General features: G+C 39.7%; 1 protein-coding gene across 1 annotated transcript in view; it reads right to left on the bottom strand.

Moving 5' to 3' along the window:
- Positions 1–832: 832 nt before the first annotated feature.
- Prss12 (serine protease 12) overlaps positions 833–26,510 on the bottom strand; it is a 60,444-nt gene continuing 34,766 nt past the window's right edge. Inside the window, exons 6-11 of the mRNA XM_034500689.2 lie at positions 25,365–25,506; positions 20,373–20,578; positions 17,771–17,849; positions 16,080–16,202; positions 1,859–2,139; positions 833–1,180 (exon numbers count right to left, since the gene is read on the bottom strand). Of these exons, the coding sequence (XP_034356580.1) occupies positions 873–1,180; positions 1,859–2,139; positions 16,080–16,202; positions 17,771–17,849; positions 20,373–20,578; positions 25,365–25,506 (1,139 nt within the window). The 3' untranslated portion in view covers positions 833–872. The remainder of the gene's footprint in view (positions 1,181–1,858; positions 2,140–16,079; positions 16,203–17,770; positions 17,850–20,372; positions 20,579–25,364; positions 25,507–26,510) is intronic.

The following is a 26,510-nucleotide window of genomic DNA, read 5'->3' as shown; positions in this document are numbered from 1 at the left end:
ATTTGTAGCCATATAAGGTCCTACTTTGGTGTCTGGAATTTGAGGTACTTGACAATACACTCATGTTCAAGAGTATGATAGACCTTATTTCGGGGAAGCTTGGGAACCAAGGAGATATAATTCCTCAGCATTGAGATTCTTGCAACTTGGGGTCCAGATTGCCACCAGACATTCACATTTGAAAAGGGCTGCTGTAAGATCATGGTTTCACAAGTGGTCAGTTAAGTTGTATGGCCACTTAGTGCTTCATTCCATGATATATTATGCTTAAAGGAAAGTTAGATTTCAACTATAACACAGTTTCAGGTTAGTCTTGGGCAATCTGGGGACTTAACTGGAAGGTGCCAGTAGATCATGTTCTATCATGGTTCAAAAGGCAGAATTAAAGTTTGACCTCTGCCTAGAGTTATAGGGAAATGAGGATTTTGATAGCTATATGTCCCTTGTTCAATACTAGTTAAGTAAAGCTTGCACATTTGTCCTTTACTGGCTTTGGATTTCATATAACATGCTATTGAGGTTAAGAAAAGTTTCATGCTTAGGGGGGAAAATTGGACTTTAGAAAATGATGTGCCAGTATTGAGATATATATATAGAGGCAAAATCGGGTTTTAAGTAGATTAAATCATGGGTGCCTAAGAAAGGTTCCTCCAAGTTTTATGAAGATTTGTTGGAATTTCACTTTACATAGAAATTGTAATAAGCAAGAATGTTAAAAATCAATTACAGTGAAGTAAATACCTGTATCCCTGAACTGCTGGGTTCTTTCAAGATCAAAGGAGTTTAGGCTTGAGATGTCATTCCTGGCATGGTGCCAAGTATAGAGACAGAATGCTTCCTATCTGTTCTTTACTGTTTGAGCTTTCCATAAATTACAGGTTGGTGACACTTTTTATCCAAGGTACAAAGGCGGGCACTCTAGTATAAACTCCAGGAGTGTCTTTGATTCCACATCCATACCCCCAGGAAGTAACTCCATACACAACCCAAGTCTCATCAGGCTTTTCACACATAAGTGGTCCTCCACTGTCACCCTGGCAGCTGTCCACGCGATTGTCTTCTTGGAGGTTTCCAGCACAGAGCATTCTCCCAGTAAATAGTCCCTTGTAACGATCTTTACAAAACCGCTTGGGTAACAAGGGCACAGCTGCTTGTTGTAGAGTTCTTGAGTAGGCACGACCTGCACAGACCAAAAGAAGACCAAAGTCAATGGGAATTTCAGCTAATGATCACATTTAACAGTTTAGTAATCTTAAAAATACTGAAGCATTGAAGGCACTTCAAAATGGCTGGTACTTACAAGTAGTAGCTAAGGTAGTAGCTGTGTAGCATAAGAAAGTATTATATGAGGATGCTTCAGAATTAGAAGTGTATACAATTCCACATACTAACAGACTTGAGGAATACCAAGTGGTATTCATACAGTCTGCTTCTTAGGTCATTTGTGGAAAAGTTTAAATGTACACCTGGCAATTCCATCAGCTTTTGCTAAAATTTGGAATTAGAACCAACAGTGTAGAAAACCGAGAGTCTGGGATGTGAATCTAGGCTGTGTGTATACATTTCAGACTTGGCAGACTTCAAGCATCTAAGCTAGAGCCCACCTAAGGCAATGACTCTCAATCCTAATGCTGCTATCCTTTAATACAGTTCATGTGACCCCCAACCATAAAATTATTTTTGTTGCTACTTCATAACTAATTTTGCTACTATTATGAATAATATGTGTTTTCTGGTGGCCTTAGGTGACCCACCGATGGAGAACCACCAATCCAAGATCTTACCATTGCACATCCTAACATGAACAGACTGGAAGCTGTCAAGTTTTCCTAGTTTGTTTCTTTGTTTTTATAATTACCTGTGTCTCCCCATCCGGTTATGTGACAGTTGGAGGCTGTTTTCTGTGGCCTCTCTCTCCACAGAGGTAAACAGGCTGGCAAAACGTGGGTGCTTAGTCTGGCACATTGCTCCCCTGGTCCTTGTAATCTAACCAGGGCAATGTCGTAGTCGCTGCTGTCTGGCCGATAGTTCCTGTGAATCACAATCTGTTGAACCCCTATTTCTTGTTCAAACTCCTCTGGTACCAAAGTATGATAATCCCCAACTCGAACTGCATAGTTCCTCGAGTTGTTACCGTACCTGAAGGGAGAGAGCTAAATGTAAGGCTTTTTTTTTTTTTTCCAGGTATGAAAATCGATCAACAGCTAGGAATGTTAAACTATAACAAATCAATCTTGTTCTAAATCCTGACCTATTGCAAACTTAGCCATCTTACCATTTCTCTTCCCTCAAACTCACTGTCCTCTCCTGGAAGCCCATTGTTCTCACGTCTTACTTCCATTTCACCCTAAGTCTAAATTACTATTTTCTGAGAAGTAGTAAATGTGAAAAATGAGTGGAAATTTTGGACAGAGCATCAAGATGGCAATCCCTTACCAAACAGGAACACACAGTGTAGCACACAATCATTGTCTGATTTGCCATGTTCATTTTGCTGCATGGAGTCATAAATATGGCTAACCCTCCTTTGTGTCCCTGCCTGAGCTAGTGCGACCCATCTGATCCCTAGAAAAAAGCCTCAGTTATTACCCACTGTGAGTCAAATGCAAGCAAAACTATGTCAGCATATACTGACATGTTTCACTACATATTTTTTACTTAGATGTCATCTCCACGAAGCTTACTCTGCAACCCTCCCAGTCAGCATACTTAATCTATTGTACGTTCACCTTTACTGCACCCTTCATCGGTCTTAAACATTTAGTTTACTATTTAACTGTCTTGTGCCATTAACAAATATTCCTGAAGTGGCCTAAGTTCCCAAGTGATACTTCTGGGCCCAGAATACACTAACCAATGCACCTGGTTACCTATTCCTCAGAAGATGACAGCTGCTTGTTCACGGGCCCTGACCTCCACTTACAGCAGGGACCAGGGCTGTACATGCCCCTGGGTATGCAACAATAGAAAGCCAAGCATTTAGTGGTAGTTTTAAGTTGGATTAAATTTGTATTAATTTTTTGATGTGCATATACATTTGCTACTTACTAAAGATGAAGGCAAGTTTGCATACTGTCAGGATGAATATGCTCTTATTTTTACTTAAAGAATAAAGTCTTAGCTGATCTCAGAACTTCTTTTACACCTTTCAGGGTATTTTATTTTGTGTTGTTCTTTTAAGACAGGATCTCACTCTGTAGCCGAGGCTAGCAGGCAATTCACTATGTGTGTTCAGACTGGCACGCCCTGCCCTTCTGCCTCCACCTACCTGACACTCCAGGCATTCGTGCACCACACACAATCACTGTCTTTCAAAACTTCCAATCTTTTGCCTGCCAAACACTAACCCTGCCTTTTATCAACCATCCACATATTTCATGCTGGGGAACAATTTTTAACGGTAATTTATTTTGATGTTAAAAACTCTTCCTCCCTGTTTCCGAGAAGAGGAGGAGGGTGGATGGAGTGAAGGGAAGGTGGGAGGGAGAGACTGGGAGGAGAGGAGGGAGGGGAAGCTGCCATCCAGATGTAACATAAATAAATGAATAATTTTTAAAAGCCTCCCTTACTCACTTTTCCTTAAAAAACATGAAAGTCCCACTGTTCCCAAGACATCCACTTGAATGAGAGTTTAAAGCGTTTACATTTAATAATTTGCTAGTAGAAATCTCCTAAAGGCCAGAACTAACTACTGACGGCCTTATTAAAATATACTCTCATCCCTCCTGTGTTAGGAGAGGTTTGAACCTTCTAATAGCGCTGACCATTTTGTATAATTATGCAGCCATCAACTACTGGCTGATAAATCCCTTCCCTGAGGTTCCTGACAACTCCCCATTTTCAAGTTAAATCATATATCTTTAAAGTTTAGGGAAGGGTTTTTTTTTTTCCCTTTTATGCCAAGAGAGTATGCTTCTCAGATTTATTTCAAAATATAAAATTTATATTTTATAGTAAATGTTATCTTTAAATTTTTTAAACTATTAAAAAAAATACAAAAAAAAAAAAAAAAACAAAAACAAAAACTGCACACCAGGGCCAGTGTTGGTGGCACACAGGCAGAATTTGAGGCCGCCTTGATCTACATAGCTAGTTCCAAGACAGCCAGGACTACGTAGCTATCTTTAAAAAATGAAAAAAATAACACATCAAAACTAACCAGACTCAATGTTAATTATGTATCTCAATACATTCAGTATCAAATGTATCTCTATATATTTATTTATCATCAAAATAAAAACTCCTAACAATTAGAATAAAAGAACAGCAGCTTTATATCCTGTTTCATAACTTAGGCCATCATGTCCCTGCAGCCCTTCCTTGTCCCCTAACATCTAGTCTTTCCTGTCCTCCTTTATGCATATTATACCCACCCACATGTATGTCTGTTTACGTGCAGGGTTTTATTTTTTTCCTGAAATATGTGACCTTGCTTAATATTATGTATTCTAAGACTATTGTCCTTCAACTTTTAATTTCATTTTCTATAGAGCTGAATAGTGTGTGTGTGTGTGTTATATATATATATATTCATTCCAAGCTTTCATCATTCATCTGTTAGTGGACAACTAGATTGATTCCAGTTTTTTTTTCTATAGTGAATAAAGCAGCGATAAACATGGGGGTAGAGATATCTTGATGAAGTTATCTGGCTATACCTCCAGGAGTAAGATAGTTGGGACATATGGTAGTTCTAGCTTTAATTTTTTTTTTTTTTTTTTTTTGAGAAATCTCCAAACTGATCTCCACAATGGCCGTATTAATTTACACCCCACTAACAGTGAATGTGGGTTCCTTTATCTTTACATCCTCTCTAGTATCTGCTGTCAGGTTCCTTGATGATAACTATTCTGACTAGAGTGAGTGTTATCTCAACATAGTTTTGCATTTTGCTGATGGCTAGTGTGGTGGTTTGAATATTAATGGCCCCCATAGATTCAAGTGTTTGAATGATTGACCACAGGAAGTGGAGGTGTGGCCTTGCTGAAGTAGGTGTGGCCTTGTTGCAGGAAGTGTGTCTCTTATTGGCCTGGGACTTTGCCAGCTAGCTGACCAGCTTCTGTATAATCTGCCTAGTATCTCTCCATCCTTGGGATTACCAACATGCTTTTTATGGGTCCTGGGGATTTGAACTCAGGTCCTTATGCTTATGAAGCAAGCATTTTGTCTCTTATTAGACTGAGCTATCTTCCCAGCCCAAACTCCAGATGTTCTTTAAGTTAACCATTATGCTTGAGATTTGAAGGACATCTAATAAAAATCTTGACTAGTTTTCTAACCACGTGTTTGTCTACTACAGGCAGGGCTCCTAGTAGATGCTATTATATACTTCAGGGAGGAAACCTTGTCCTGGTATGTTTCTGGATGTCAAAAACATGGGTGACTCAGGGCCTCTCCTTTCTGGCTTAGCTGAATTTGTGTTACATTGATAGATGGTGTATTAAAAAATGTTTCTAATGCAAACATTTTAAGTTTTGGCTGGCATAGCAGTAGGCTGTTTGTTGAAATTCCTTCAACTCCCCACAAATGAAAATTGGATGAAATTCCCATACAAGTTTGAATAAGAGAGGATCTGAGACCAGGCAGCTCAGGAAATCTAATAGCAATAATCCAAATTTCTCTGATATTTTGTCATTAAGATGAATAACAACAACAAAATACTAGAATTAAAAAGTGAAGGGGGAGTTGGGGGAACCAGGCACTGATGGCACAAGCCTTTAATCCCAGCACTTGGGGATAGAGGCAAGCAGATTTCTGAGTTCGAGGCCAGCCTGGTCTACAGAGTGAGTTCCAGGACAGCCAGGGCTACACAGAGAAACCCTGTCTCAAAAAACAAAAACAAAAAAAAAAAAAAAAAGTGAAGGGTTATTTTAGGTCTTGGGGCATGTGCTGAGGACATTTGTGTTTATTCTCTACAGAGCATCATCTCAAGAGAAAGCAGTGTCTTACATTAGCTAACACTGGAGTCTGCTTTTTCTCTGCTGTCTGAATTAAACTCAGAAAGTCCTTTAATAAATCCACCTATGTAAATGCTTACAGATGCTATGGAGCCACCATGTGGTTGCTGGGAATTGAACTCACCACCTCTACAAGAGCAGCCAGTACTTTTAACCACTGAGCCATCTCTCCAGCTCCTACAGATGCTATGGAAAAAGTCAACTTACTGAGACCTTGTACTGTCCCTGACATATATGAAATGTGTATGTAGGAAATGCCCTTTAGCATGACTAGTGCTATGGGTCCCAGAAAAGACCACGTTCTTCAGAACTCTATCATATAGGAAGTCGTAGGAGAGCACAAGTTAAGCATTTGACACACTGAATTTTAAACATACCTCTCATTGCCTCTGGGACTAGCCATTCTAATTATAAGTATTTATAGGGCTTTCCTTTGGCAGAGCAGCAATCTCTGGCAATTTGTAGCTGCTGTGGTATTTCCAGGCAAACGTCAAAAGATAAAATCAGGTTAAATGATATTCTTGAGCATATTAAGTTTGGAGTAGATTTACAGAAATAAAAGGGTCCTTGTTTCACATGCATTCAATCTTCCAGAATTGTGTTGTTAACAGGATGGGCAGTTGAGAGGACTTAAAAGACTCAAAAACTTGTCTCTCGATTGTATTCCTGTGCCATCGCAGACACAAGGTCATTTCATAGTACTTTGTAGTAATGGTTTAGAATAAGAAATAGCAAAAGCAACTAATTTCTACTATGAAGGACTGACTCAAAAGAAATTTTTAAAAACTTAATTTACTTAATCCCCCACTTCAAATTGCTAGTAGCACACCCACTTCCCAAAATGTCATTGTTTTAACACTAGAAAAAAAGGTGTGGAAGAGGGAGCAGGCATAGGGCACATGTAATCCCAGCACAGGGGAGCCAGAAGTAGGTCATAACTATGAGTTTGAAACCAACTGGTCTACATAGTGAGTTCCAGACAAGACAACCAGCAACAACAGAGGAGAACAAGGTGAAAGAGGCGATAGAAAAGCTTTAGGTAATGGCTCCTAAGCTGACCGTTCCCCTTGTCATACTGGTATATGCACGCTTCTTGAACATCTCACAGTGCATGAGAGGCCCAGAGCTGGGTTTCTAGAATTCTACCAGCTCTTCAGCAAAGTACCCACAACACCCATAAAGATGCTGTGTCTGAAATGAGTACACTGAGTAGTTAAAATAAAGACATTTATTTGGTTTCATCTGGACTAGGCAAGCTCTTCTAGACTGTTCTGATATAAACCAGTGATGACTTTGTAAAGATAAAACATACCATGTAGTTTCATCATTCACACATGGCTGCTCTAAAGCTCTGGTCCATATCATCGTTGCAAGAACAGGACCAAATGTGTGTGCACAGCTACATACGCAGAGGCTCAGTACTGGAAGGAAGGAGAGGAGGTGGGGAACCTAATCAAATGTGAATCCAGGTCCTATCCAAGCAGGCCTTTCAGCACACTAACATCTTTTTCTACATCTCCATATGGAATATGGAAAAAACCAGAAACTTCTCAAGACCTGACCACTTTGCTTCTTTCAAATTTCAGTGTTTTATGATTAAAGGAGAATTGTTTGAGCCAAAGCTGCTGAATCTAGAAAATCAAAACTTGAAGCTCGTTTGAAGAACTGGGAACTGGCTCTGTGCCTTTTAATAAGCTTACTCAGATAAAATAAGAGTCGCTTCTGCAGTCACTTCAAACAAAATGACTATCAAATCCAGAGAAGTTTAAAGACCGGGTCAGATGGACATGTAACACACTGGCAAGCTGTTTCCCTCCCATTCACATTAAAGGAATCTTCCATTTCTTCTAAAGCATAGAAAATGCTGAATATCATAACCTGCTCCTCTGATCTTTAATCATCTGTCTTTATCTTATACTCTGCAGATAAAAGAAATCCCAAATAGCATATGGAAGCAGTTATTTGTTGATCTACATTTAGAATAACCACTGTTCTCTAAAAAGCCCAGCATTTTTAACTGGATCCACCATCGGAGGGTACAGCGCCCACTTAAATATCACTTAGGAGTATACACTATGATGTTTAAGCATGGATAAGAGCTTCATGATGTTAATCCTTAGCTAGAAGGGGCTGGCCAGGGGAGAAGAAATGATTTGTAAACAAAAGGTTCAGCAGCCTTCCTCCAAGACTCTGGTTTGATGGCCAGATGCCAACCTTCTGTTGTGTCATACCAACTTCTGACTCCAATTCCAGAGTTTCCCTTTCCCTTCTTTTGCTACCTGCTGTCTCCTTTATTTCAACAGCTACATAGCTGGTCTCCCCCAACTAGAAAAATGTCAAAGTAGGGTTTTTGCACACAATCCTTCAAGTTCCTACTATTGCGGGTCTTAATCATTTGGTAAGAACAATTTTGATTCACTATGGAAAAGGGCATATGGGAGACATAAGAGATGATTTTTTCCATGTAATTTCAAGCTTATAAAATACCTTTACACATCTGCCCTCCTCCTTCCGACCTCTCCCAGATGTCCCCAGTGACCCATACTGTGAAACTGCTCTTTGAACATACTTCAAAGCTCAGAACCCCTGCATGATTTTACATTACCAAACGAATAAAGCAGATTCACAAACCCAGTGGGCCAGGCTTTTCCTGCTTCTCTCTTCTGCATCCACTGAACAAACCCCAGATCCCATAACCTCATCACACTTACACTGCTCTCCTGCCATTCCCTCATGCCTTCCAACCACTATTGCTACCGAAGAAGAATAAGGTAGAAAAGACCAACTACTAGATATTGATTAATCAGTGATTTTACTTAAAGCATGGCTTCACTTTCACCCAAAACAGAGTGACCTGGAGAACCAGCTGAAACAATGGGCCATTTCCCTAGACAACCTGCTGACTGCCATGTGTGCTTTTGTAAAATCTTGCTTGTCCACAGCACCTTGTGGTTTCCAAGTATATAGTGAGAATGCACACCAGACCTAGCATAAAAGCTTTTCAGGAGCTCTCCTGGCTTTGATCCCCTGGTGACATCTTCTCTCTTCCACTCTCACTGGTGTCAAAAATTAACATTGCAGGACAAATTGTGGGCCGAAGGTTCTGTGGCTGGGTTGGTGTCCCAATCCTTCCATTGGAAGTCTTGCCAGTTTACAGGAGACAGCCAGTTCAGGGTCCATATTGCCCAATGCTAGGAGTCTTAGCTGGGGCCACCTTCAGAGATTCCCGGGAGTTTTCATTGTCCTGGGTTTCTAGCTCATCCCAGTGATGGCCCCCATTCCACAATCCAGTTGTCTCTCCCAGAACTCTCTCCCTGAGTCCTCCCTCCACCTCATCCCTCATGTTCCAATCCCCACCCCCTCCTACCCAGTCCCCTCCATCCGAACACTCCTGATGTCTAATCTATTTCCCTCTCAGTGAGATTCAAGTGTCCCCCTTTCAGCCCTCCTTGTTATTTAGCTTCTTTGGATTTGTAGTTTGTAGCATGGTTATCCTGTACTTTATGGAGTACAATTTGAGAGAAGGGCCAACCAATGACTGGCACAGCTTGAGATCCATGAGAGGGAGCCCACTCTGACATTACTAATGATATTCTGCTATACTTGCAGACAGGAGCCTAATATAACTGTCATCAGAAAGGCTTCACCCGGCACCTGATGGAAACAGATGCAGAGACCCACAACCAAACCTTAGGTGGAGCTTAGGGAATCCTGCGGCAGAGATGCAGGAATATTGAAGGAGCCAGGGGGTCTCGAACACCACAAGAAAACCTGAAGAATCAGCTAACTAACCTGGACCCACGGGGTCTCATAGAGACTGAACTGCAAACCTGAGAGCATGCATGGGACGACCCTATGCCTTCTACACAACTGTGCAGCTGGCTCTTCACTTGGGACTCCTAACAGGAGCCAGGCCTGTCTCTGACTACATTGCCTGCCCTCAGATCCATTTCCGATAACTGGGCTGCCTTGTCTAGCCTCAATAGAAGATGAGCCTAGTCTTACTGCAACTTGATATGCCAAGGCTGGTTGATAGCCAATGGGAGGTCTTCCCTTTTCTGAGGAGAAGAGAAGTGGATGGGGGGGGAGGGGGGCGGGAATGAGAGGGAGGGATTGTAAGGAGAGGAGGAAGGGGAAGCTGTGATCAGGATGAAAAATAAATAAATAACATTTTTTTGTTTTGTTTTTGTTTTTGTTTTTTTGAGACAGGGTTTCTCTGTATAGCCCTGGCTGTCCTGGAACTCACTCTGTAGACTAGGCTGGCCTCGAACTCAGAAATCCGCCTGCCTCTGCCTCCCAAGTGCTGGGATTAAAGGCATGCGCCACCAATAAATAACTTAATAGAAAAAAGATAAGAAAAAAAAAAAAAAAAAAGAACATTGCAATCCCACAACACTACCTACTGCCAAGTGAATAAAACATCTCTGCTAAAAAAAAAAAAAAAAAAAAAGACTTAAAGTGTGTGTGTGTGTGTGTGTGTGTGTGTGTGTGTGTGTGTGTGTGTGTGTATAATAATAATTCAAGCAAAGTAACCAACCAAAGAACGTACCAACCAAAGAGCATGAGCTTGCACAGGCTGGACCTATGGACCTAGGCCTCCCCAAACATATGTAGCAACTGTGCAGCTATCTCTTCAATGTGAGTCCTGAACTGGAGCAGAGCAGGGGGCTGTCCCAGAAGCTGTTGCCTGTCTGTGGGATATGCTCTTCTAGCTGAGCTACCTTGTCTGGCCTCAGTGGGAGAGAATGCACTTAGCCTCACAGAGACTTGATGTGCCAGGGTTGGGGGACGCCAGGGGGCCCCACCCGCTCAAAGGAAAAGGGGATGGAGGGTGGGGGAGGATTGTGGAAGGGAGTGACTAGGAGGGGGAAGTTAGCAGGATGTAAAGTAAATGAGGAGAGAGAGAGAGAGAGAGAGAGAGAGAGAGAGAGAGAGAGAGAGAGAGAGAGAGAGAGAGAATAAGTTAGAAAAAGAAAGAAAAGTAAGCCATGAGTTATGAGGATAACATGGGAGGATTTGGAGGCAAGAGAAGAAAAGCATAATTATATTGTAATTAAAAGTAAATTTAAGCAGGGAAGTGGTGGCACACACCTTTAATCCCAGCGGCAGAGGCAAGTGATTTCTGTGAATTTGAAGTCAGATTTGTCTACAAAGTGAATTCCAGGACAGCCAGGGCTACAGAGAAACCCTGTCTGGAAAGAATGAATAAATAAATAAATAAATAAATAAATAAATAAATAAATAAATATTTTAAAACCCTCTTCTCTCTACATATGGTTCATGCCACCTGCAATGGTTAGAGTTAGCTGTCCACTTGACAGAATCTAAAATTACCTAGGAGATTCCTGTGGAGGGTTATCTTGATTACATTAATGGAGTGGAAGACCTGTCCACTGTGGAACCATTATCCTGTGCAGGATCCTGGGCTGTATGATGGGAGTAGAGCTGAGACCAGGAAGCCTTCATCCCTCTGCTTTCTGGTTGTCAATGAGATGTGAGCAGTTGCTCCAGGCTCCTGCCTGGCTTGACTTTCCCACTCTGATGTGGTGCACCTTGAATGTGAACTAAAATAAACCCATTCTCCCTTAAGTCGAGTGTATTGCATCACAATAACAAAAAAAAAAAAAAAAAAAAAAAAAAAAAAAATAAAAAGAAAAAGAAAAGAAAGAAAGAAAGAAAGAAAGAAAAAAAGAAACTAAGACTTCATATTTAAAGGGAAAAAATGGTGCTGGTGAGATGGCTCAGTGGGTAAAGAGCTCACTGAGCAAGCTGTAGCTGCACAAAAACTGGGCACAGAAGTCCATGTGAGCCCAGGACTGAGGAGGCGGAGGCAGAGATGTCAGGGGCTTGCTGACTGAACTGAGAGCTCCATGTTCAGTGGGAGGCCTTATCTCAAAAAATCTGTGGATGGGATGGAGAGATGGCTCCCTGGTTAAAAACACTGTCTTGCAGAGGACCTGGGTTCAATTTCTAGCACCTACACCACAGCTCAGAGCTATCTAAAACTCCAGTTCGAGGATCCAACATCTTCTTCTGACCTCTTCCGGCACCAGGCACATATACATGCTGGCCATATATTCATACACATAACATTTTTTAAGTTTTTAAAAGAGGTGGAAAGCAATTGAAGAAGATACCTGACAGTGACTTCTGGTTTCCACATGCCTGCATACAGATGTGCACATGTACGCACATGTACATGTGTACACTCATAAACGCTTCCATACATGAACACATAAACATACATGAAAAAGAAATAAAACCTTTCCCCATAGTACCTGTGGTGTTGAAGTAACAGTCAACACCCACATGCTCTCCGGTATCTGCTACTTGCCCCTCTTAGTGCACCATTTACGTCATGGTGTAGCACCCAAGACAATGCACGGTCAGCACACAGTCAGTGTACAGTCAGCGCACAGTCAGCGCACAGTCCTTTCTAAAGCTGTTGCTTTTCTCCCAACAGTCTTTTGAGCTGACTAAGACAAAATAGCAAGGATTTTCACTCCTTCGTTTGGACTCTGTCAGCAAATTAATTTTGTGAGAAACTGACACACCAGCCTGTGAGATACCATATTACATAGTAGAAGTGTTGGGCACTATTTCACGAACCCTTTTCATTGGTGCTGTATTGAGACTGCTTTCTGGTGATAAAGATGGCATTTCCTTTTGCCCTTATCTGTATTGCTAATTGGAATCAGTCTGTCAACATCTTCTGCGACCACGATCCTGCCTTCAAATGCATTATTTATTCATTGTGAGTAGCTTATCTTCAGAGTCCATTCTCAGTTTAGCAAGGAGCTTGTTAACCAAAACAAGGTTAAGCAGCTGTCAACTCCATTACAGATTCTACTTTGTCATTATTTTCAAATGTTCAGACCATACCCCGCCCTACTCAACAAGCAAATGGAACTGGAACATTAGCACACACTTGAGATGGACAAACCACTCAAGATTTAGGTCTAAGTACACATCCCTGAGTATCAGCTTCAGGACCCAGCAGACATAAGCCTGAGGCCCAGGAACCTTAACACTCTGCAAGCTAATTGCGTATAATATTGTGGTGAAAAGAGTCCACTTTAAAGATGGTCCCTAAACTATTTAATCATGAAAAAATTGTCTCTTTTCCTCTGGCCCCCTACAGCAACATCATACAGTATATGAAAAGCAAGCATCCTACCTGTCTTGTTCTCAGCTGAATTACTACTGAACATGCCTGGGAACCAATAGGTTTTTTTGGTGGTGGTAATGGAGTTTGTTTGTTTGGTTGGTTTGTTTTTTGTTTTGTTTTGTTTTTTGGGTTTTTTTTGGTTTTTTTTGTTTGTTTTGTTTTTTTGTTTTTTGTTTGTTTTTTGTTTGTTTGTTTTGTTTTGTTTTTTTGTTTTTTTGTTTGTTTGTTTGTTTTGTTTTGTTTTGTTTTGTTTTGTTTTTTTGAGACAGGGATTCTTTGTGTAGCGCTGGCTGTCCTAGAACTAGCTTTATAGACCGGACTGGCCTTGAACTCACAGAGATCTGCCTGACTCTGCCTCCCAAGTGCTAGGCATGCACCACCACTGCCTGGCCTCAATAGTTAAGGGAGAATGTGTATAAACTTATTGTCTCTGCTATTCATGTAACACAGAAATACCTTAAAACATTCTTGTATTTGGGTGAATTTTCAGACTTAGTTACATTTCTTATATTCCCAACACACCAAACATCTGAATGTAGATTTCTGCCCTGTGAAGCACCTTGAACATGGAACCCAATTCCACAAGCAATTATTGAGAGACAACTGAGAGGCAGGCAAGAATTTGGTGTGTGATACACAGTTAACCTAAGTCAATGGGTGAAAATGTTCAAAACAGAAAAGTGAGGGAATCATCTACCAAGAGGAGTATAAACTCAGGCCCCTCCTCATACTAGGTGCCAGATGTATAAGTAAACTGTAAGCAAAATCCTTTACTATTTTTAAAGAAAAAGCAGGACAGTTATTATATGAAACTAGGGAAAAGTGTTTGTTTTGTCTGTTTGTTTTTATTTTTTGGTTTGAGTTTTTTGTTTTTGTTTTTTGTTTGTTTGTTTGTTTTTTGTTTTTTTGTTTGTTTTTTGAGACAGGATCTTGCTATATAGTCTTTGTTGACCTAGAATTCCCTATCCTATCCCAAGTTGACCTGGAACTCCCAGAGATCCATTTGCCTCTGCCTCCTGAGCACTGGGACTAAGGGTGTGCACCATCACATCTGAGTTAGGGAAAGATTTTTAATAAGATGTACAAGGCTTCTTAAAACTTCAAACTGACAAGAACCATAAACAATAAAAGACTGTGACCCATACCAAGAAAAAGATGTTTGTTAACACATAACCACAAAGGCTTTGTATGTAAAACATGCAAAAATAAAATTACTATAACAAGACAATGAGATATAAAATACAAAAAGGATCTGAACATAATTTATGATGGAAGGCATTAATATGATCACATACCTAACAAACGGTACTCAAATGTCCACTGCAGCACAATCCTGTAGTATTGGAAGGATGGGGACAACTGGCTACCGTTAGTCAGGGAACTAAATGAACTGAGGTTCTGCAGTAGAAGTGGCAGTTCATATGGTAGTTAAAGTGACTCTACACAAGCTGACTGTCAGTACCCAGTGAAGTAAAAGTGCACCACATAATCTCGTGTAAAAGACAGTGTTTTACTTGGAAGAGTTTTTCAACCATATGGCACATATTCCTTGTAAACACTTAATTAAAACAATTTTTGCAGCATACAAAATTAAAATAGTATGCCACAATTTCTTGTGTTTGGCACCTTGCTTCAGTAATTATCAACGTTTTGCTAAATGTTGGTATACATTTTTAAATGTCAAAGTTAATGTAAGGAGATGGTTGTCTACTAGAGTTTGTAAATGAGGAGTGAACAGAGAGAGTGAGAGCGAGTCTAGAGCAGGCACTGCAAGAACAGGACAGTGGTCTTCTGGTGCAGCTTCCTCAATAAGCTCATAAGAGCTCAGGATGGATTGATAAAATTTCTAGGACAAGAGTTTCCTCTTGTCAGAACAGGATCACGTGCTACAAGAGCTAAGCATAAATTAGATGCAGTGTGACTTTCAAGAAGGGATAGAGAAACTTAATACACAAACCATTGAGAGAATAGAAGCATTAAAAGCACCAAGGCTACATCCTTCCTCCTTAGAAATCCTAACCAAATAATATGACGCCAATTTTACAAGTTTATGAATTTTCACCCAATACATTTTTTGTTTAATTTTGTGTGTTGTCTGTTTGTTTGAAATAATCTCAGTGTGCATCCCATGCTAGCCTCAAACTCAGTAATCCTCCTGCCTCAGTCTCTACAGGGATATGTCTCCACACCTACCTATCTTATATAAATACTTGAGGAAAGCACTACCCTAACAGTTTCCTCTCTCCCCAAACCTCCCTTCCCTTCTCTTCTCCCCAGTTCCAACTTATTTTAATCAAAAAACTCTTGAGGTTCGGTCTCTTACTATCTATTGCAATGCTAATTTCTATACCGGAAGGTCTAGCCCTACTTACATATAAGAGTGACTTTTATATTTACAAGCTTTTGTTGTGCAAACTTGATTGCTTGATTTGAAACTATTGGTTAAATAAAGCTGGCTACAGCCAATTACTGGAAAGATTAGAGGTAAGTGAGTTTGGAGTGTCCTGGTTGGGAGAAAGAGACATGAAGAGGAGGAAGAAGAACAGGAGCAGAAGAGGAAGCTGCCATTAGAGGAGATGGACCATAAGCACATGGTAAGGAGAAACAGCAAGTATCTGGGGTACACCACTGGGGAGGTAGCCAGGCCAGCAGTTAGAAGAGTAGATTGGGTGTTACCCCCAGTAATTGTCAAGGTCAAAGAAATAACCATAGTCTGAATCTCACTGTCTCATTTATCTGTAAACTAGCTTGGGATAAGCTTAAATTGGTAGTACAACAGAGAACATCAGGTTGTTTCCTGAGGCCTCCCTCTGCTGTTCTCCCTGGCGTTACCTCCCTCATATACACAGTGCCACAGTGCAAACAGAGAAGGCATATACTGGGCTCTGCCTCGCTCAGTGCCTGTGAGCCTGGAGCTAGAGGAAATCATGCTGTTTGTGACAAGGGACACATACCTTTTGAAACAGTGTGCAGCTGTCAGGACCCAGCAGCTACTCAGAAGGGTGGCTCCACAAAGCAGCCTGCCATCTCCATGGGACGACTTCAGCCTGAGGGAAGCCTGCCAAGGCCAGGCACCCCTAGAAGAAGTCAAGCCACACGTTTCAAGAGAGAAAAGGAAAGGAAAACCTCAGGTTAAACAATGACTTCAGCTCAGGTAGGGGGACGAGCTCAGAGCCATTAAGTCCTTCCGAAATGGAGAACAATGCCCACCTAACTTTCACAAACTGGTCTCTTACTATTGGTCACAAATAACAGCAACTCTGGAAATTTATCCACAGACATCTGTACATATCCTGCTCTTCTCTGACTCTTGGAAACAAGTTGTCTTTGTATTTCATGAGTCCAGGGTAACTTCTCTACTTACCCTACATCATGTGCATAACATAACCCATGTAGCCTAAAGAAGCACTTGAACCAAAAGCTGGTTTTAAAAATCTCCCATCTCCTCTCCTCCTCCTCTCCTTTCTTCCCCTCTCCCTACTTCCCCAAGCTCTCCCCACACCTCTCAGTGATGGTGCATAAGATAGAAATTGTAACTCAAAGTTCTTGTTGTATACGAAAGCTCATGTGGTTCTTTCAATATTCAGATGCTACACAGTAGTGGTTCTCAACCTCCCTAATGCTTCAGTTCCTTAATACAGTTCCTCGTGTCGTGGTGACCCTCCCCCTCAACATAAGATTATGTCATTGATCCTTCATAACTATAATTTTGTTACTGTTAAGAACTATGATATAAATATTTGTGTTTTCCAATGAAAGGGTTGTTTAGCCCCCAAGGGGGGCTCACAACCCACAGGTTGAGAACCATGCTATGTAGATTTTTACCAGTTTTTATCTCATAAATATGATACTTTACCATGTAAATATGCATTAGGTGATGCTATTATCTATATCTGTTATAAATTTTAACTTGTAGGCTTGTAATGGAGAGAACTCAAAGGTCTTTATTTTCACAGTGGCAGTCCATTAACCTTTCAAGGTTTATATACATCAGGTATGTATTTCTAGTTTGGAATAAGCTGCCATTGTAATTTTTCTTGGCTTTTAATTTCATCAATTTTCCGTGTGTGTGTGTGTGTGTGTGTGTGTGTGTGTGTGTGTGTGTGTTAGAGGACAACTTGTGGGAGTCAGCTCTTTACTTCTACCATGAGTTCTGGAGACCAAACTCAGGTCACCAGGCTTGGTGGCAAGCACCTTTACCAATGAGCCAAGTCACTGGCCCATGCAAAATTTTATAAGGAATGGTAAATTTGAAGGACTATGAATAAACATTTTACATTGATTTAAAAGAAGAAGAAGAAGAAGAAGAAGAAGAAGAAGAAGAAGAAGAAGAAGAAGAAGAAGAAGAAGAGCCCAATCCTCCATTAAATGGCTCCTCACAGTCACATGTTTTGTTTTTGCCACATTTTGTGTCAGAAACATATATCATGACTTACAAACAGTGATGAACTAACATGACTTATATGTACTGAATCTGCATCAAAGGACAGGAAAACTATCAGTGTAATCCTATTCAATTTAATTTATAAGATGACAAAAACTTGTTCCTTACATAACAAAAGGAATCCCTTGGTTTGTAACTCTTGTAGCACACACCTATATTAGTAATCTTGTAATATCAGGATCTCCGTGAAGAACCTTTTACCTTAGAGAATTGTTCCCACCAATGATCCGCTTCTGTCTACGGTGCAGTAACCTCAGTCCACATCCAGATGAGAGCGCCTCTGAAAGCAGACAGGGGATTTCTGTTGCCTATCACCTCTGCTAGAAACTTCCTCCTCTATTTAAAAGTACATTTCTCTGAAACTTGCAGCATAACTTTTCTTGCAATAAAAATAAGAGTTATCTTTTAACTAAACAACAAATCTCATACAAGTAGATCAGAAACTTTATAAAGTTTCCAGTCATTAGACTCTGAAGGATAAAAGGGCTGCCTGGTTATCCTTCCTTCTACATTTCTGACATAAATACGCAAGAGTTCAAGTAAGCAGATGAGAAAGTGGCAAATGTTTACAAAAGAAAAATATATATATAAAGCGTGATTAGATTTTAAAATAATTTTACAAATAATTTGTAGGAGCAGTTTCTTTAAATATGTATTTAAATATTTATGTATTACATATTTATATATGTAAATATATTGCTTATAAACATAAACAATTTAAAGTACGAAGTACATAGTATACATACATTATAGTTTTATTCTTGTTATTTTTCTATCCGTATAAGAAGGGTGGGAACTGTACCAAGAACATAAAGCCCAAATCAGTGCTAATGGTTCCAGGGTAACTGAGCAAGAGACTCAACCAGAGAGACAGCGGGAGGTTTTGGCAAAGAAAGAGGTGCAGAATGTGTACCATTGACCTTGGGGGCATGCCATCAAAACCTGAACCCTCATCCCTTTGGATCTGCAATTTATAATGGCATTGTAATTTATAATATGAGAAAAACTTTGCAGTGATGTCCCAAGTTGAGCCAGGGTATCTGATGCCAAGAAAAGTAATGTTTTGATGCTGAGCAAGCAAAACTTAAAATGTGCATCATTCTTGTGCAAGCACCTGGCTATAAGAAACAAATAGCAGTCCAAAGCTGTGTGCACTGTAGCAAAGATCTGAGACGCAAAACCAAGTCCATTATAAGAGCATCTCATCAGATGACCAATCACCAAACACTCCCATTTAATTGTCATATGGAAGTCACCAGGCTCTGAGCTGCAGCAGAAGGCAACAAGATAACGAAGCAAGTTCTATCGTGTAGCTAGACATAAAACACTTTCACTGAGGAACGCAAGCACTGCCTACCATGGAAAAGTATCAGAATAAAATGTGTTTAAGCATTCACTTTTACATTTTCAACTGCTTCAGAAATTTGACATAATTCAAATAATACTAATTTATAATTAGTATATTAATATTAGTATACTAATAATATAATTTGTAAGTATAAATTTTAATTATTGAAGGGAACTTAACAAATTAGGTTGTTTTTAGGGAAACGAGTTAAGTTGTCTTTAGGGAAACAGGCTTCTGAATATATATGTACATGTATATGTATGTATGTCTGCATGCATGTGTATATCATATGTATTAGTGTCTTGCCTGCCCATTTGTCTGTGTGAAGGTGTTAGATCCCTTGGAAGTGCAGTTACAGTCACATGGGTGCTGGGAATTGAACCCAGGTCCTCTGAAAGAGCAGCCAGTGCTCTTGGGTGTAGAGCTATCTTTCCAGTCCACATGAGTGTGAGTATTGTTATCACACTCAGAAGCCCCTCAGAATCAAAGAACCATGTCACTCTTTCCTGCTCTTGTATTATCTCAATAGTTACTAGAATGAACCAGATCTATGTAGTTCTATGTAGCTCAAAAAGCTTGTTCTTTTTATAAAAGATAACCAAGGATTGCTCAAAAAGAGCTAATTCTCTCATTCTTTGTTTAAAGCAATATTTATTATTTTATACAACTTGAGTGTGCAAAGAACTTTCAAGAACTCTAAGAACGAAACAGCAACTAAATATCCCAATATTGCACTGTATTCTCAATTTCCTTAAGCTTTAAATGTTTAGGGAATAAAATCTACAAAAGAAAATTTGTCTTTTAAAAATTGACTTTAGCCGGGCAGTGGTAGCACATGCCTTTATTACCAGCACTTGGGAGGCAGAGGCAGGTGGATTTCTGAGTTCGAGGCCAGCCTGGTCTACAGAGTGAGTTCCAGGACAGCCAGGGCTACACAGAGAAACCCTATCTCAAAAAAAAAAAAAAAAAAAAAAAAAGAAAAGAAAAGAAAAAACTTGACTTTAATCAGGTGGGCTAACTCACAACTGTAATCCCACTATTCAACAGACTGAGGCAGGAGGATCTGGTGATGTCATGACTACCTGGGCTGCAGAGTGAGTTCCAGATTAGTCTGAGCATGATGAGAGTCTGCTTCAAGACAAACCAAAAGTCTCTTAAAAGCTACTTCTGCTCTTTCATACAGCAATAATAAGAATGATCTCGGTCCTGAGTCTTTAAGGAGACAACAACCAGATATACTGCATTCTGAGAAGGAGGAATGCAGAAATGGCTGGAACTGTAAAGGGTGATGGAGCTGATCTCAGAGACTGCAAGGTTGTGGAAGGCCACTCACTCCTCTGTAAGCCTTACAGAGACACAGCATAAACATGAACACAGACAAGGAGCTATGCAGATTCCCTTTGCACTAGGGAATCAGTAACTCCCCACTTGTTTAGTGGTCCAGGAGTGACTCACCTTTATTACCATTGCTTGATGCTTTCTTCTCGAAATAGTCACAGATGACTCCTGCATCCTCACTGTGGCGGCAGTTGTGCCTTCCAATGTCTTGCTTGACACAGTCAGCCAGAGCCTTCTCATTTCCTGTGCACTTCACATTATCCATGTGGATGGGGCCTTTTCCTTCCCCAAAATAAGCCATAGTCCTTGCTCTGGCAGTACCCCTAGAAGCAGAGCATTCTTCAGATACCCAAGGTCAGCCAGCCAAGCATCTGGCAGATTTCAGCACACACCAGCTCAACTCTGCCTTAGATCTGAATATTAAAATTAGTGTGGGCAATGTACTGAAAATCGTGTTTTGTGACTGTCAAATATTTAACACTGTTCAGTGGCGTAGGCCTTTGATAGTCTATGGAATTAACTGCCTCTAATTTAGCTTCTACTTAGAAAGTCACATACGATAGAATATCAAAAATAAAGTTACCCCCAAATTTTCCCTCTTTTCTATCACAGTGCCAAGAAAAGCATGCAATTAAATAATAACCAGAGTCCTAGAGACTAAATTTTTCACTTCCTTTTGAAGCAAAAGCACAATTCTTAACATAGAAAAATCTGGGAATTGTGGAGGACTTATTTTGGAATATTTTCTTTTTGCCATTTTTACATTACTTTCTGAAAATATACAATCCAAAAACTTTGTTAAAGAAGAGAACTAAAAATTCTGTATTTAATTCAATTTCTAATAAATTACTCAACACAATCATGAATAGAAAAATCATTAAAATTAGAATCAGGAGAACTGTCCTTAACATGTCACATTAGAAAAAATTATTAGCAAAGATATAAATAAGATAAAAATGCTGATCCACTTCCCTACAAACCACACTAAGAAAAGAAAGAAGATAAGTCAGAAAGCTGGTGTTTGTAATAAACATTCACAAATATATTTGTTGGCAAATGCTTTTCTAGAGAAAATACACATCATACAACGAAATCCCAAAATTTATACAAAAGCTTAAAAATCCAACAACTTAGATTAAAAAAGCAAGCTAAATACCAAATAAAATAATCTCAATAAAAACAGATGCCATACATTGCCCTTTATATAAAAGAAAATACTGGTCAGTAGACAAATGGACATGTGTTTGGAATTAGTGATGAGGTAAACTCTAGATATTCACAAATTTCAAGCATGCTACTGAATATGTAAATTAGTGTAGCCACATGGGAAAGCAGCCTTACTGCCCTGGACAGACTTGAGTAGACACATAGTCAACATGCTAATGGTCATATTCCTGAGTATATTAATTAAAAACTCTCTTGAACAGGTCCCTACAAAGGCATCTAGACTCTGTCTCGGGTACCAGCCCCCTCTCCATGTACTCCACCGCACCACCACTGAGCCGTATGGTTTCCATCATCGAGAAGGTCCTCACTAGGAGAGACTCCTCAAACTTCCTATTTTCCAGAACTGCGAGTTGGACAAACTTCATTCTTTATAAACTACTCAGCCTGTGCTTTTCAGTTATCGCAATGGAAAATCCACTACTTCTACAAATATATGTGTAGGGTCAATAAAATAAAGAGATAAGCTGTGTATTTATGGACTCTAATATTACAGAGCAAAATGGATATAAATTAATCACAGCCTCTGGTATAAGAGGCCTCTCAAAAGCAATACAGAAACATGGCAAATACCTAAAGATCCTAAAGTAGGATAGCTGACTTCCAAAATCAGATTTTTTAAAATAGACCAAATTTTTAAGTTATAGATCACATACCTTAAAGTTATAAAAAACTAATAAGACTACACAAAATTTGGGAGAGTTTTTACTTTGGGTACTGGAGTGTGACTGGCACATTGGACTTTTAAAGCTACAGTAACACTATAAGCTTGGTGGTAGTGATGAGGTGCTTCATACTATTCTAAAAACTATGCATATCTATATTTATATGTATAAACACATGCATACATATATTTATTGTGAAAGGAGAAAATTAGAAAATTTAAAATAAACTTCCAGGAGGAACATAACTATATGTTTATGTATGTCAATTAAGGATTTTTCCACCCTTCAGGTATTTTTAAATGGATAACAGGATCAGACTTATTATATTTCGTTGGATATTATAAAATGCTGTAACTTTCTTCTAGTTAGCTTTAACTTGACCCAGCCAAGAGCTATCTGAGGACTCTCAAATGGGGCTGGGGGGTGGGGGTGGGGGTTGCCTCTATCAGACTATATCTGTGAATAGATCTATAGGGGTAAATTCTTGAATACTAATTTATGTAGGCCCTGCCCACTGTGGGTAGTACAATCCCTAGGCAGGTGGGACTGGGTTAAAAAGAAGAGGCAGCTGAATGTGAGCTTAGAGGCAAGCCAGTAAACAATGTTTCTCTCTGATCCCTGCTTCTGACTTCCCTGGTGATGTAGTCACCTGATGCATAAGATGAAATAAACGCTTTCCTCCCAAGTTGATCTTGGTGGGGCTGTCTTTCACAACAGAAAGTAAAGTCAAATAGTGCCTTATTTGGAATAGCATATACAACTACATCAGAAATTAAGTCCTTTGCAAGTATTTAAATGTAAAACAAAATGTGCATAGTGTTATATTTCTATGAAAACAGTAGTGGTGGGATAACAATTTAAATTTTGGTTATGAATACCACTCACATCAGTAGGCTGTTCAAGACCAAACTCATTTGAAACATTCACACAAAGTTCAAATACATTGGAACTTCCATCTCGACTGATCTAGCCCAGTGTATTCAACTGATCTCAGCATATTCTGTTAGCAATCCAAGAACAATGTGTTACATGCTATACTTTGTGAGACATTATGTAACATGTAATTAAATACTACCTTTGGCTTTCTGTTTATGTTAAGCATACCATAATAGTTCCACTCAAGTGTTTATGACCACATTCCTGTTTGGCTTTTATAAAATACTTTCTAACAATTCTGAGTTTCACTGTTTGCCCAGGATCTCTCACTCATCAGATTGCTGACAGGAGAGCAGATCTCTAGAATGTCTACATAAGAGGCTCAAACCTTTAGATCTATGGGGGCAAATTCTTAATTGCTAATTTACGTAGGTGGGCCCTGCGCACCATGAGCAGTACAATCCCTAAGCACTGGGATGGAAAAAAAGAACTAGGGACTGGGTTGGAAAAAAAGAAGCAGATAAATGTGAGCTTGGGAGCAAGCCAGTAAATGACATACAACATTTTCTGGATTGATTTTCACAAATAAATGTGTTGCCAGAATTTTTCATGATTTAAAACAGACATGGAAAGAAGATCCCCTGTTCAGGTCACATGTGTGTCTTCACTTGAATGTGTGTTCCTGTATAAACTCTCATGTTCTCTTAGTTGGGAGTCATAAAACCATTCATATATATCTAGATATATGGCAGATATTGAAATGATTCTCATTTAAATAACAACTGCCAGGCAAAGCATAGGTGGCCAAGCAGCCAATGTTAACAGAATGGTTTCTAAAAGCTAAGCTGGGAGTGGAATCCATGAACAGTGCTCATTTGTTTTCAAATGGAGGAATGAATTGAAAATAGAGAGAGCAAAGGACCTTTAGAACCAAACATTGTCTAAATTTACCTCTGCCTCTAGAATAGACTGCAGGTCAGTATTACAAATTACAGACCCACTGACCATGAGATAATGAAAATGGCAAGTAGACCATACCCAAGGCATTAAATCAGAGTATTTCAATAACAAAAGGTTGAAATTTTATAAAATGCAAATGCTATTTTGTATTAAATGTACTCTATACAGAAACACTAATTTAATTAATCAATATTTAAGATATGTATTTAAATAAGGGTATATTTTATAAATGCAATCATTACTTGTTACCTACTATGAACTAGATAAACATGTCTCTTAGCCTATATTTCACAGCCCTTTATGCTATTAACCATGTGTGTTTTGTGTGTGGTGAAACACATGAGTGTGCAAGTTCATGTGTTAATAAGAAGGTCATTTGGGCTAGGTTTGCTGGCCAGTCGGCTCTCAAGATCTGCCCGCCCCTTTCCTGCAATGCCATGGCTACAAGCATGCACAGCCAGGCCTTGTTTTCTATGTATGTTCTGAGTGTTCCTCATGCCTGCTTAGCAAGTACTCTTTCCCACTGGACCACTTCCCAGGCCCCTGTGCTGTAACTTGCACTTCTATTTGTAAACCGAAAGCCCTCGTGTGAAATGTTTTCGCTGTTTTTCATGAAAATTCCAATCACCCATTTGAGAAACTGCCTTCTCCAGATTCGAATACCCATATTTTCTGATTTCATGCTGCAAATAAGTATTTCTCCGTAAGCCACATTGTGGCCTTCTTCCACAGAGGAACACTGTACAGCACATCAGCCCTAGCCTGAGTACTGTTTCAAACAGTGAAATTAAGATACATGCATGTGTGCGCACACACACACACACACACACGCACGCACGCACGCACGCACGCACGCACGCATGCACAAACACACATTCAGGAGGAAAAATGCAAAGCGCCGAGCAGATTACACAAAAAGACAAGCATTTACAAGCATGACAACTGACACAGAGAGGCAGCAGGCTGGCTTCAGCTCCATCAGTGTTGACTCTGCTTACAGCTGCCCAGCACAGCTTGACTCCCATGAGTAACAAGAACCAACTGTTGCTTCAGTGAGTGGGGATGTAGTCCTGAACCATCACTTACAGGAAAAGGTGAACTGAACGCCTGCAGTTCAGCAGTGTTATAGTCAGCATTGGGCTGTTTCACTATCACAGAATCTCTATTATTTGTGATGTTATGTACTATATATTTCTTGGAAACCTATAGTAAATACAAGTAGACTACTTACTGCTTCTTTATAATTCCAAACCGCCATGCTGTCGATAATTTTAGTTGAAGAAACTAATTTTACATAAAAGGAACTCACTAGAATAAACCTAAAAAATAACGAGTCAGAGAAACCGTCCCCAAGTGCCATCCCAGAGAATTCCGTCTTCCTTACTTATAGCCGAGCTGCCGGCAGACCACAGCAGCATGCTTGTCGGTCCATCCGTCATCACAGACTGTTCCCCATTGGCCATTGACAAAAACCTCCACTCGTCCTTCCTTCTTATTCTCTCCATCCATTAGTCTGATGGGAAAACCTAAGTCATGGTTTAAATACATTAAAAAAAAAAAAAAAGCCAAAACAAGCCAGGTTATGTCAAAGCATGAAAACCTTACAAAATACAATTTTTAAAAATCGGATATAAAATCACCTACCAATTCTTCCTTTGGAGAGGGAGATGAAATACCAGTAATAGCCTATATCCACTCTTGCTGTCTTTATTAAAGCCCTGCAATCAACGGGCTCATCTTGCTCAACTTTCTATTCCTGACATTTGGAAATGCCTCATATGCAGAGGACAAGAATGGATGGATGGATGGATGGATGGATGGATGGATGGATGGATGGATGGATGGACAGACGGATGGATGGATGGACAGCAGGCAGATGTATGGCACTCTAAAATCATGAGTTAGCCTTATTTTTTTTATTATAACTAACTTCTAAATAGTAATAGAGCATTAACAGCGTTCTTTTGTTTAGGTTGTTTTGTAACTCATGAACATAGCTGGAATATATACTTCCAACTTAGAATTTTTAGGAAGGTATACGCATCGGCATAGATGGGTAACAAAGCTAGGCAGGCTGCTAGAAAGGGTGCCAGGGAGGAGATCAGCATTCAGAGAAATTCTAAAACCTTCTCAACTATATATATCAAAGAAAGGACTTAAATCACAAAACATACTAATATTTAAAAACCAAGTAACTGCTTTCTCGACAATTAAGGTTAAAGTTGCATGAATGATAGAATGTCCCATCTCTATCTGCCACAATATATAGATAGAAAGAAAGATACAGATATAGACAACATGGAGATCATGGTAGGTAGAGATGGTGTCACTCAGGGCCTTTACCGAGAATCACACTCTAGGATAGGAAGGTGCAGCCATGAAGCCGCATCCCAGGTCTATACAGTGGTGTCCTCATGGAGAAGAAGATAGACTTAATTTTTTAAAAAATGACTATTTGAAAAGGCACCAGAAAAAGACCTGCCATCTATAAGTCAAGGACAGGAACCAGGAGAGTCTGTATCCTTTACAG

The sequence above is a fragment of the Arvicanthis niloticus genome, chromosome 4, assembly GCF_011762505.2.
Source record: "Arvicanthis niloticus isolate mArvNil1 chromosome 4, mArvNil1.pat.X, whole genome shotgun sequence".
In the NCBI taxonomy this organism is placed as follows: domain Eukaryota; kingdom Metazoa; phylum Chordata; class Mammalia; order Rodentia; family Muridae; genus Arvicanthis; species Arvicanthis niloticus.
The sequence above is the reverse complement of the archived record's forward strand: the minus strand, read 5'-3'. Positions and strand labels throughout refer to the sequence as shown.